Genomic DNA, 13,613 nt, shown 5'->3' with positions numbered 1-13,613 from the left:
CTCCAAAAACTAGGTGCGTCTTGTGGCCTGGTGCGTCTTATAGAGCGAAAAATACGGTAACTCTTATTGAATCATTCATAACAGTGTCCATCCACTGTGTAGAATCACTACAACTGGGCCAAACATAGGGGGAATAACCACATAATCCACATGTGGCTGTCTTACCATTAAGAAGTACATATTTTGCTCTGGTGAGAGCACTAAATAAATAAACTTGACTTAGATTTTAACACTTGCTGGATCCAGGGATTAGAGAGGTTTGGGACCCACAAAACCATAACACTGAGCTGCACTCAGAACTAGAATCCTCCACCTGTAGAGGATCCATTCTCTCCATTCCGTGTTATACTATATATTTTTGCCATATGTATATAGTCAGGCTAAACCACTTATTACGTGAACAAGAACAAACAAATGGGTGGCTGTGTTACCACATTCCATCCAACAAACACAGCAGTAACGAATGACCACTCTAGAGAAAATATTGCACCTTTCTATGTAACAATATGCTATTCCAGCCTTAACATTGCCATATATGAAGATGCTTTAGTTTCACAATGATGGAATCAGAACACAGAATAAATCTGTAGAATAAAAGGCAAACATAAACTCGGGGTACTTTTCATCTTTAAAAACTAAGCCGTAGCAGCTGTTTAAAAAAAATACTAATACTGCCATCACAGTTGAATTGTAACTTTAATTCATAAATTCCTTGAAATTCTGTAACATGTTCTAGCTGCTAAATTAGCAAATAAATAAGTAAAAGTATTGGATGTTCTCACAGTCTGCTGTGACCCATCCTGGGATCTTTGGATGAAAGGTGTATACAAATTTAATTCATTGATTAATTATACTAATAATAATCCCCCTGTTCTGCTCTGTGGCGAGTCTACCTTCTGCGACAGTCTGAATACCAACAGAGAGCAAAGCTCCGCTGTTTCTTCAACAACAGTCAGACTTAGACCAAGGACTCAAACTACATTGGCAAAGAAAAAGCACTTTACCGTATTTCTTGCTGTATAAGACGCACTTTTCCCCTCCTAAAAAGTAAGGGGAAATGTGTGTGCGTCTTATGGAGCGAATGCAGGCTGCACAGCTATACCAGAAGCCAGAACAGAGAGAGGGAGCGCTGCGCAGCCCTGTGGAGGCTTCACGTGGCTAAGCCAGATCCTGCTTGCTGTCCTGGCTTCTGGCTTAGCCGTGCGCAGCCTCTTCCGGGCAGGGGGAGCCCGGGAGAGGCTTCGAGCGACAATCCCAGAAGCCAAATCCCTCTTGCTCTTCTGGCTTCTGGGATTCAGAATATTTTTTTTCTTGTTTTACTCCTCCAAAAACTAGGTACGTCTTATGGTCTGGTGCGTCTTATAGAGCGAAAAATACGGTATATGTGTTATAACACTGTGACACCAGGTGGCGCTGGCGAGTCCCGTCTTTCGCCAATGTGATTTCCCTTAATGAAGTTTAGAACGTGTTTTCCTGAAACACTTTATCGATGGGTCTAGATCCAGCCCAATCCCGATATAAGAGCAGCAGCTGTGTTCCAACTGCAAGCTCTGCCTTCACTGAAAGGTGTCAGCACACCAGCCATCGCATAATCCTACTCAGCAGGGAAGCCTGGCCATACTGAAGCTTCTGAAATGGGTTCTTCTGAGTCCTAGGGTAGCAGTGCTCACACTATGGAGTGTATTCTGACAACAATAAAATTTATTTTTACACAGGCAAGCAGGTTGTGTGCACAAACTGATCACACACATTTGCTGCACACACACAAAAAAACCCAACTGCGTGGACTAACTTCTAAAGCCTTGGAATAGAAGATCTGAGAAATCCCATTCCTAGAATCCGCCTAGTCTTCGTACAACGAGGGATAAGCCTAGGCAATTCAAAGATTGTGTGCTTTATCTTATACAAGCTACTACTGTCAGGAAAGGCAAATTCAAAGGGGAGGCAAGTTCAAAAAGTTGCGGAAATGCAAACATACTGCAATGAAACGTACTGGAATTGGAAAGGCAAGTGTGGCGTTATTACTGTTAGCTTCTGAATTACTCCAGAAACAAGCATGATTAGAATGCAGAGGTAAAAAAGAAAAACCAGTTTCCACTACCTTTCAGTCTATATAACATACTTATACCGCTACGATTTATTTTTTTAAAAAATCTCTGAATGTGGTAGGAAAGAATTTACGAACATTTCAAATTGCTCATTTTCAGTTTGGAGAGAAATCTGATTCTTGTTAGAGAGGTCCAACTGAGATCAATAAACTCCCATTGATTAAACGTATAAAATACGGTAATGTTGAAAATACAAGTACAGAATTGCTGGGGAGGAAAGTCCTACAATCCTGAGCGAAATAAACAAAACAATGCCACCGCCTTGACCAAATTAAGAATGTTTAGTTCACCACAAGCTTATTACTGCAGATTAGAGGGTGAAAGAGGGGAGCGCAACATATGGTCCGAAGCTCAACATCAAAAAAACTAAGATCATGGCCACTGGTCTCATCACCTCCTGGCAAATAGAAGGGGAAGAAATGGAGGCAGTGAGAGATTTTACTTTCTTGGGTTCCATGATCATTGCAGATGGTGATAGCAGTCACGATATCAAAAGACGCCTGCTTTTTGGGAGAAAAGCAATGACAAACCTAGAAAGCATCTTAAAAAGTAGAGACATCACCTTGCCAACAAAGGTCCGTATAGTAAAAGCTATGGTTTTCCCAGTAATGATGTATGGAAGTGAGAGCTGGACCATAAAGAAGGCTGATCGCCGAAGAATTGATGCTTTTGAATTATGGTGTTGGAGGAGACTCCTGAGAATCCCGTGAACTGCAAGAAGATCAAACATCTCCATTCTGAAGGAAATCAGCCCTGAGTGCTCACTGGATTGACAGATCCTGAAGCTGAGGCTCCGATACTTTGGCCACCTCATGAGAAGAGAAGACTCCCTGGAAAAGACCCTGATGTTGGGAAAGATGGACGGCACAAGGAGAAGGGGACGACAGAGGACGAGATGGTTGGACAATGTTCTCGAAGCTACAAACATGAGTTTCACCAAACTGCGGGAGGCAGTAGAAGACAGGAGTGCCTGGTCCATGGGGTCACGAAGAGTCGGACACAACTAAACAACTAAACAACAACAACAACAAATCCTATCAGAAAGACAGCTGTAAAAAATGCTGACCAAACAATGAGAAAGAAGAAAATATGGACTGCCAAGATCTCTCTCTCTCTCTCTCTCTCTCTCTCTCTCTCTCACACACACACACACACACACACACACAACCCAGACAGATTTTTCATGAGCAACAGCAAACTGGTCAGCCCTTTAAATGGGGACATAGGGCAGGACCAATGGCATGGGTCAGTATAAGGGAGATTCCTAAATTAAAGCACTTGTGGGGGTTTTTTAGTTCAGGGGAAACGTTACTAATGGGTTTATAAAATTTGGAACAGTGGCTAGCAAAAGATTTCCCCTCTATGCCAAACTTAACTATAGCAGGAGGAAACGTGTGAGCCTGTCTAGCATTTAGCAACTCATCTGGTAACTGCTGACATGCAAGTGAAGAGGAGGAATCCTGTACCAGGTCGGTAGAAGCATTTATGTTTTTATCAGTGGCTACCGCCTGTGTTTCCATGTGACTGCTGGGGAGAGAAGGTTCTCTTCCTTCCAGTGTGGAAATGCAAGCTAGCAGGCTTTTAAGCAGCCTAGTAAAACAACTGCAGGCTGGCAGTTCTTGTGAGCTTATTCGCAATACAAGAAGAATGAATCTTAGGCATGCAAGGCCATACTCTTGCTTTACATCCGATTGCCCATTGGTCTGATCCACCAGAGTCTTCTTGTGGTTGCATAGTCTTAAGATGTGAGTGTAACCATTCCAAAAATCAACCCTTCACTCTCTCTCTCTCTCACACACACACACACCTGGATTGGAGAATTAACATTCTCATTTGTTGATCTATGTTAGCCATTTATTTGCTATTCTTCCATATGGCATAATTCTTGATATACTGTATTTTTCCGTGTATAAGACTCGGTTTCCCCCAAAAAATTAATGTCAAAATTTAGGGGGCGTCTTATACATGGGGCCACCTCCCCCCATTTTCTTATATCTGAGTCCCCCAAAATAGGGGGCATCTTATACATGGGAGTGTCTTATAGATGGAAAAATATGGTAACTTGAACATAAAATCTAATGACAACAAAATGACGTGAAAGCAAAACGTGGATTGAAGCCAGAGGGTACTGCTTTATGCCAGATCAGACCATCTAGGCCAGTGTTGTGGCAGCAGATCTCCAATATTTCAGATGGGATTGCTCCCAGCCTTACTTTGGGATGCATGAGACTAAACCCTGGATTTTTCAAATGCAAAGCATGCGGTCTACCACTGAACCATGCCCTTTCCCTACAGGCTTGTCACATTCAGTGCCAAATGAGCAACCCTGAGGAGAGGATTCCACAGATGTGATGCTATCACATAGAAGATGCTCTCCTGGTCGCCACCCACCTCCCTCTAGACGGCAAGGATGCCCAGAGGAGAGCTGCAAAGATCGCATTAGTGGACAAGTGGTCCCATAATTTGTAGCGAGTTCGGCATTTCCTCTATCAAGGTCCAACTTCCTGTTAGTACAGCCTGCAAGTCTCCTGTGAAGCCTGGACAGCAGACCTTTGTAAAATTCCTATACAGTGGTACCTCGGAGGTCGAATGGAATCTGCTCCAGAAGTCCAAACATGGAACCAAGGTGTGGCTTCTGATTGGCTGCAGGAGGCTCCTGCAGCCAATCGGAAGCCATGGAGGTTTGGGTTCCAAAGAACGTTCACAAACCGGAACACTCACTTCCGGGTTTGTGGCATTTAGGAGCCAAAACATTCGAGTCGCAAGGCGTTCGTCAACCAAGGTACGACTATATAGGCAAAATACTTACTCTTCTTCAATTTATATCAAGTACAGGCAAGTCCCAACTCACATGCATTCAAGTCACGCACAACTGTGCACTCATGAGCCGTTTTCAGTGCTGAAAGGGGGAGGGGTGCAACGGGCTGACACGCATAGCAGTCGGGAACAGAGTGTCTACATAAAGAGGGATTCCTCTGTAGTGGGGTAGGCAACCTAAGGCCCGGGGGCCGGATGTGGCCCAATCGCCTTCTCAATCCGGCCCATGGACAGTCCAGGAATCAGCGTGTTTTTCCATGAGTAGAATGTGTCCTTTTATTTAAAATGCATCTCTGGGTTATTGTGGGGCATAGGAATTCGTTCATCCCCCCCCCCAAAAAAAAAGTAGTCTGGCCCACCACATGGCCTGAGGGACGGTGGACCGGCCCACAGCTGAAAAAGATTGCTGACCCCTGCTACAGTATACCTGAAACTTGTGTGCATTTAACTTGCGCACATTCAGTTTTACGTGCTTGTTATAAAAAATAAAAATTAAGGAGGCAGAAATGGGGCTGGTGTCAGGGAGGGGGGAGAATTTGCCAGTCCCACCCACCACTGCACCCAATGTGTTTTGACTATACATGATTTAGGCTCTAGGCATGATTCCCAGAACATAACCCTCACACACGTTGTGGGCTTACAGCAATGTCAATGTCCAAATTGTTTAGCTAAATTAATCGCAAAGATTAAAAACACAAATACTTCATTTGATGTATTCCACATCCCCCCCCCCGGGGGGGGGGAATACCCACCAAAAAAACCCCTAAATCTAAAACATTGGGGAGGAAATATAAACTTTATCTCCTTTCTAAGTCCTTTGGCTGAAGCCAGTCCTGTTGATTCCAGCTGACCTTGTTTTCAGGTGTTTTGTCCAACTTTGTAGGACAGGTTCCCAGAATTCTACGCTCACTGTTACAAATGGTAAGTCTCAGTGCTACAAAACCCACTTTGGTGTGGAGGAATCCTTGATGACAATGAAGAGCAGAGGCACTACTTGTCAGGGGACAAGGCATGAATAAATCGGCCCCCGTGAATTTTCAGAAGAGTGCCATACTTAGCTAAAACAGATCGCTAAAACTTCTTTCTTAATCACAATTCTTTACTTCTATACAGCGTTCAAAGCACTTCACAAATGCCATCTTTTTTCCTTGTAACAAACCTATAAAGCTCAGTTGGTTAGCTCACTGGTAACACCAAGGTTGCAGGTTTGATCCCCATAAGGGACAGCTGCATATTCCTGCATTGCAGGGAGGGTGGACTAGTTGATCCTCAGGGTCCCTTCCAACTCTATGGTTCTATAATTCTAATGACATCAGTTATTATCCACATGTAGCAGTGGAGCGTGTGGGATGGGAACATCAAGGCTGAGAGAATAACGGCCTGCTAAAGATCATCTTGTAAGTACTTAGCAGAGACAGGCTTCAACCTGGCGATTCTCCAGTTCCACACCTCAGGCATAAAGCTACACCAGCTCTTGACCCTGCAGGTAATATTTTGGAATCGCTCATCACCATGGCAAACTGTTGCAGAAGCTCTTCACATTTTTCATTTTTAGGAGTATACGTTTTAAGAGCATATACCGTATTTTCCCGTGTATAAGACTAGGTTTCCCCCCTAAAAAATAATGTCAAAAATTAGGGGCATCTTATACACGGGTCTATCTCTTCCCATTTTCTTAAATCGGAGTCCCCAAAAATAAGGGGTGTCTTATACATGGGGGGTGTCTTATAGACAGAAAAATACGGTCGTGTGTGTGTAGATAAACGCAAATATAAATATTCTTAGATATACACCTAAATAATATTTCAAACAAAATGTGTTATTTTCCAGAAGTGAAATTGGCTACAGCTAACTCCTGAGTGACTATTTTGTGGCAAACCTGGGTTTGTTGCCCTTATCAAGAGAAGATGTCATGATCTGAATGTACGTCCTATAGAGCGAAAAATACGGTATATGGCAGTCCAGAAGTCAGGAACAGGGTACATACCATGGGGGAATGAGTTTATGACCATTGTTTAGCACATCAGTTAGGTGGCAAGCCGTGTTGGCACACACTTTAAGGAAAAGTATGAAGTATCATTGGCCAGATTTCGTTCCACGTTATTTGCCAGTAGCGAAACCCAAAATAAAAAGACACAGGGGTTCAGAAAGCTTTGTTTCCAGAAGTATGCATGCTGGCTTTTGCTATCTGATATTTGATAAAGACACTTTATCATTATTTAACATAAAAACCAGCATAAAAACCAGGGTGGAGGCTGAATTTCAGCCAGGGTTCTGTCAGTCTTTCAAAATAGGCTCATAGATTTCTGAGAAATTCACCAAAGTTAAATCCCAGGGGAGAATTCCCATTATAAAATGAATGCGCAGATACTCATTTTTAAAAGACAAACATTTATCTTGCCATAGAAAATACAATGAGTTCTCTAACCGAATTTACTGCTGACATCAGATCAGATACTGATAAAAACTCCTGTATTTTATTTACTAGGCACTGTACCCTGAATTCTTTAGCATGGAAGAAACAGCTGCTGAGTGTATCTTAAAGAGTCACTACTAGATGCAAAATTAAAATGACTCTCCAGAATGTTTTCATTGCATCTACACATTTAATATAGGACTGCAATGTGAAGTTGCTACAACAGAACAGACCTGAGTCCACTTCCTCATGACCTGGGCAGTATCTCCTAGGTTCTTCAGTTTAACCGATATGATCTTGAATATACATTTACTGGGGGGCGGGGAATGTCATGTCAGGTTTTTCCTTTGTTTCTTTATAGTTGCATGCTCATGGGAACAGATGTAGTGGTAAACCTCAAATCCCACAAAGAGGAAGGGCAAAGTTTAAGAAGTCTGTGAAAGTCAGAATAAACTATCATCATCCCCTAAATACAAAGTGACACACCTGTGGACACAGTAAACAAATTAAGCCAGCCACTGTCTTAGTTTGAATCAATTCTCATGAATCAAATTACAGGTAAATCTCTTCCTACAAGTCCTATTAAACAACAACAACAACATTCACCCAGCATAAGAAAGGGTAGGTCTACTCAAGCAAACTTGCTACAATCATGGAAAACTGCAGCAGCCAAAATTGATCTTAATTTCCATAATTAAACTATAGTTTAAGAAGCCAAGAGGTGGAGTGGAGAGTCTGCTATCCTGTGCGTAACACCCCAGAGAAATTTCAGAACTACTTTTGCTCCCCTTGAAATTTGTCAGAGGGACTGCCCCGAAATCACATCAGAATTTAACTTCAGGGAAAATTGAGAGGCGATTCATAAAAATTCAAGGAACACTGACAAACAACATCCTAAAGCAAGTCACCTTCTTAAAGCATTCATTCTTGCAAGCTTCCAGCAACCTAATAACTATTAACTAGACTGCAGGAGCAACAACCAGAGTCAAAACGGAAAACACAACCTCAGTTTAAAACATAAAGGGCAGGACCAGGGTAATCCAAACAATAATGTTATTAGTGCTTGGAACTCAATTGCTGCCTACCAATTCACCAATCATAAAGCAGGTTACATCTTGTTACCTGGATCCCATACATTCAGTCTATAGCTGCAGTGAACAATTAAGAAGTATGCTTCTTTTACAACAACCTTGGGATCCCTTGAAAAGTTATGCTATTATAACCACCAGCCGAACTCACAAAATACGCCAAAATTATTCAGTAACCTTGTCGCCGTTTTCACTTCCCAAAGTCTGAGTTCTCTGAAGTGTTCTGTTCCCCAGCTGAGCCCATTCAAAGAAACCACTTGAGGAAAACAAAAAAAGTAGCTGTGCATAGTTGAAGGCACACAGGGAAGAAATGTAGCCCTCCTACTAGATTTATCACCCCACGCATTCTTCATGTAAGAACACCCCGGAATTATGACCTCTTTGAATCATTTGATTAAGAGAAGCAGCTTTAGCTTTAGATGAAAGACAAACCTAATGTTTCTATTCTTCTTTTCAGTGAAGAGATTCTCTACTCAGCTATGCATCACTCAAGTCAAACACACATACAGGGGCACACAAACACTCATGTTGTGGTACAAAACCAGCAGATTCTACATTACAAAGCAAGACAAACACTGGATGCAGCTTCTGTTATCCTTTGTGGGGTGAAATGCCGGACTGTTTATTCCTCCCCTTAACAGAAAAATAGAAACCTCATTCATTCATACATACCCTCCAACATTTCTCCAATGAAAATAGGGATGTCCCATTCCCTAGTGATAATTTTGCTATTTGTACCCCACACATCTTACTGGGTTGCCCCAGCCACTTTGGGCGGCTTCCAACATAATAAAACATTTCTTTAAAAAATCTTCCCTGTACAGGATTTCCATCAGATGGCTCCCTACCCTCCAACATTTCTCCAGTGAAAACAGGGACATCCTAAGGAAAAGCAAGACATTCCTGGATCAAATCAGAAACCAGGACGGCTTCTCTAAATCAGGGGCGTCCCTGGAAAATAGAGACACATGGAAGGGTCTGTGTGTATCTGCCATCAGCATAAGGCAATAAGTTTGTCCAACTCCAGCCTTCTTTTCTGCCTTCGTAGGCTCGGTGCTGATAACCAGGGTGGGAAGAAGTACAGGTAACATCCACCGCCGCCGAAACGTGGTTTGTTTGTTTTTAAACACGCGCGCACAGCACACACACACGTTCCCTCAATGCACGCAACACCTCGAGAACGCTGCGATTGCAAATGCCAAAAAAAAGAGAGGTCAGGTTACCTGGCCCAAACCTGCGCGCTTGCACAAAAGGGGCATTTGAAAGCGAGCCGTCTCGTGGGCTGCCTTGCATTTCCCCCCACCGTGCAGCCTGCGCTTTTTTGCGAAGAGTTGCGCCGCAGAGGAGCCGGCGGTGGCCCCTTCCAGTGCCCGGGATGCGCCGCTGCCCCTCGGGCGGAGAGCGGCGCGCCGAGTTCCCCAGCCGGAGGAGGAAGAAGAAGGGGACTCACCTCGGTGCGAGTCTGCAGCCTCTTGTTCATCTCATAGATCCGGTACTCGGGCTGCACCATGTACGGCGTGTGCCTCCGGTAGAAGGGGCCGAAGGGCGAAGAATAGAAGGGGTCGTGCGGCGCCGCGCTCGACATCTTGGCCGCCGCTCGCCGGCGAGGCTCAGGGCGCGCGGGAGGCGGCGGCGGCAGCAGCCGACAGCCGCGCCGAGCACATGGGAAGCGCGGGGCGGGCGGCTGCTGCTGCTGCTGCGCGGGGAGGGAGCGCGAGCGAGGCCGGCGGGCGGGGAGGGGAAGGCGAGGCGGGCAGCCCGGCGAGGCTGGGCGGCGGGGAGCGAGGCTGGCGCGAGACTGGCGGGGAGCTTGTTTTTCAAGGCGCCGTCGGCGGAGAAGGGGTCATTTCCTGTCCGCCTCCTGCGAAAACAACGCGGGGTTTTGCCCCCCCCCTTCCTCTCTCTTTTTCTCCTCAGGGTGACACAAAAGGAGGTTTCCTGTGAGGAACTGGGCTGGGTGGGGGGCAACAGGGTCGGCGCTCCCCCGGCTTCCCCACCCAGCCAAGTCGCCAACAACACCACACACACACACACACACGGTACAATCGCAACCCCAAGCAGAAACGTGCCTCGAGAGACGCATCCTGCCCCTTCAAAGTTTGTTGGCTTGTTTCCCGATTTGCCTGCCCAGGCGCAGTCCCTCAGGGAGGCAGGAGGAAAACACAGGACAGCATCTTCTGCGGGATTAAAATGGCCACAACTTTGTGCAATTTCACATGTACGAAACCTGGGCGTGTAGACTGCACAACCTGCATTTACACAGCTGGCCCGCTTTATCCCCAAAGCCAGTGGCGTAGCGTGGGTTGTCAGCACCCGGGGCAAGGCAAGTAATTTGTGCCCCCTAACCCGTGGATTTGCACCCCCTAACCCCCAGATGCTGCGCCCGGTGCGGCCGGCCCCCCCTGCACCCCCACGCTACGCCACTGCCCACAGCTGAGGGCAGTGGCGTAGGACTGTGACCCACAGCTGTGCACTTGTGGCCAGAGACTCCCCTCCAGTGGCGTAGCAGGGTCAGGTGGTACCCGGTGCAGAAAATTTCTTGTCACGCACCCCCCCCCCCCCATTGAAATCCAGTTGTGCTCCCAAGGGACTGCGATCTACTATACGTTCTGTTAAATGCGCTTAGGGTTGAGCGCGTTTGAGTTGCGCTCCGCAGCAACACGGAAGTAACGGAGCGCGTTACTTCCAGGTTTCGCCGCTTGCGCAGATGCTCAAAATGACGTCACGCGCATGTGCAGAAGCGGTGAAAAGTGGCGTGCACGTGCGCAGACGTGCCGTCACTAGTTACGTTTGTTTCTAGAGACGAACGGAGCTCCGGAACGGATCCCGTTTGTATCCAGAGGTACCCCTGTATAAAAATACTGGCTGTGATTGTCATTGCTGTTGAGCTTTTGGGGTAGGCAGGAGGTAGGCAGGTGGCGAGCCGAATATCACCCCCCTAGGTGATGACACCCGGGATGTGCTGCACCCACCTTGCTCTGCCCTGCTGCCCTCAAGACCCCTTTGATGGGGAACCTGATATCGCAGAAGGGATGACTCGCCACATCAACCCCTCACTGAATATGGGGCTAAAGGATTCCGCCCAAGACCCAAAACCGCCAAAGTTGTGACAATTGCTATGGGGAAGGGAAAACACGCGGAGCAGGGGAAATCCCTTCCCTGCTCCGAAAGACAGCAACCATCGCCCAGGAACCTAGAAAGGGAAAGGTGAGCCGAAAAGAAAATATACAAGTACAGGGAGGGCTCAGGGGGGTGATGCTCTGGGGCAAACTGCGATGCTTGATTTCAGTGCAAGTCGCCTTTTATTCTTTAGGAGTGGACTGGAGTGAAGACTGCTCACTTCCGGTCCGGTCCCTTTGCCCTGCCCCCCAGACCACCACAGATAAAGGTACACCTGATCATTAGGTCCGGTCGTGACCGACTGTGGGGTTGCAGCGCTCAACTCGCTTTATTGGCCAAGAGAGCCGGGGTACAGCTTCCGGGTCATGTGGCCAGCATGAGTAAGCCGCTTCTGATGAACCAGAGCAGTGCACGGAAATGCCGTTTACCTTCCCGCCGGAGCGGTACCTATTTATCTACTTGCACTTTGATGTGCTTTCGAACTGCTAGGTTGGCAGGAGCTGGGACCAATCAATGGGAGCTCACCCCGTTGCGGGGATTCGAACCGCCGACCTTCTGATCGGCAAGTCCTAGGCTGTCCTAGACACCAGGGTTTATATGCAAGGAATTTCTCAGAATAGGACTCAGAATGCCATATTCTCCAGCATTCCCCAACATTCTTATTTCATGCAATTTTGTAATTGAGAAGTAGAACTTGGTGCAAGCAGGAAGAGCTGAGATTTTAACTTAGGGCAGTGTTTCTCAACCTGTGGGTCCCCAGTTGTTGTTGGACTACAACTCCCATCATTCCTAGCCAGCATGACCAGTGGTCAGGGATGATGGGAGTTGTAGCCCAACAACATCTGGGGACCCACAGGTTGAGAACTGGATTCAGGCCACTGTTGGGCATTGCTGGGCACTTGAACAAGGACCCTCCCACTGCATGGTCATCATACTGTGAGTTATTGCTGCTTGGCATCACCACCTGTTTGCTCCTCCAGCTTTTTCCTTCAGTGATAAAGGGAGCAAGCAAGTGTGGACAAGGGAGAAAGAACATTTGTTGTCATCTGCTCATTCACTTCTTGAGTAGGTGAGTAGGCAATGGTGGTTGGAGAGCAACAGAACGAGGGAATGGACATAGACTCAACCTATACCCAACCTGAAATACCGTAATTTATTGAAAGTTTTTTGGGGGGCACATGGCCAAGAGTTCTCTCCTCCCCACTTATAACAATGTATGAGGATCCTCAGGGGAAAGGTTGAGATCCCTTGTCTGAGGAGATGAAGTTAAAATCAGGGCTTGGCGAGGAGGGGTTGGAGTCAGGATAGGCAAGTGGAAGAGAATCATGGTCGGGAAGAGTTTGACAGGATTTGACAGGGTGTGTGCAGATTATTAGGAGCTCCAGGGTCAGTCACAAAACAATAGATACTGCTTCATGAAATGGACCACCTCTCCCAATATGAACTGACCTGAACCCTGCAATTATCATCTAAGGCCCTTCTTTGTGTGCCTCCTACATGACAGGTCCAGAGGGCGGCAACAAGAGAACTGGCCTTTTCCACAGTGGCTCCCCACTTGAGGAATGATCTCCTCAGGAAGTCTTGCCTGGGTGCCTTTGTTTCATATCTTTAGGTGACGGGCAAAAATGTTTGGCTGGTTAACATTTCATGGCATTTTTAATATGTTCAAGATGCAGCACAAATGGTACCTCACCCCCTCAAGACTATCGAAGATGTATAAAAATTTAGCAAATACAGTGGTGCCTCGCAAGATGAAAAGAATCCGTTCCGTGAGTCTCTTCGTCTAGCGGTTTTTTCGTCTTGCGAAGCAAGCCCATTAGCGGATTAGCGCTATTAGCGGTTTAGCGGCTATTAAAGGCTTAAGGGATTAGCGGATTAGCTGCTAAAAGGCTATTAGCATCTTAGTGCCTTAGAAAAAGGGGGTAGGGAGCGGGGGAAAAACCCCAGGAATCGCAAGACATTTTCGTCTTGCGAAGCAAGCCCATAGCAAATTCGTCCTGCGAAGCACCTCCAAAACGGAAAACCCTTTCGTCTAGCGGGTTTTCCGTCTTGCGAGGCATTCGT

General features: G+C 46.3%; 1 protein-coding gene across 5 annotated transcripts in view; it reads right to left on the bottom strand.

Annotated features, from left to right (window-relative positions):
- Positions 1-10,305, bottom strand: part of LDB2 (LIM domain binding 2) — a 227,031-nt gene extending 216,726 nt beyond the window's left edge. The window contains exon 1 of one of the 5 annotated variants that reach the window (XM_083458402.1): positions 9,880-10,305. In XM_083458402.1, coding sequence (XP_083314528.1) covers positions 9,880-10,014 — 135 coding nt within the window. In that variant the 5' untranslated portion in view covers positions 10,015-10,305. Of the gene's footprint in view, positions 1-9,101; positions 9,217-9,879 lie in introns of those variants that run through there. The other 4 variants (XM_083458403.1, XM_083458405.1, XM_083458406.1 and 1 more) reach the window with 4 other exon arrangements.
- Positions 10,306-13,613: the final 3,308 nt, after the last annotated feature.

This window comes from Podarcis tiliguerta (assembly GCF_965153285.1).
Source record: "Podarcis tiliguerta genome assembly, chromosome: 9".
Lineage (NCBI taxonomy): Eukaryota > Metazoa > Chordata > Lepidosauria > Squamata > Lacertidae > Podarcis > Podarcis tiliguerta.
This window is presented reverse-complemented; position numbering and strand designations above follow the sequence as displayed.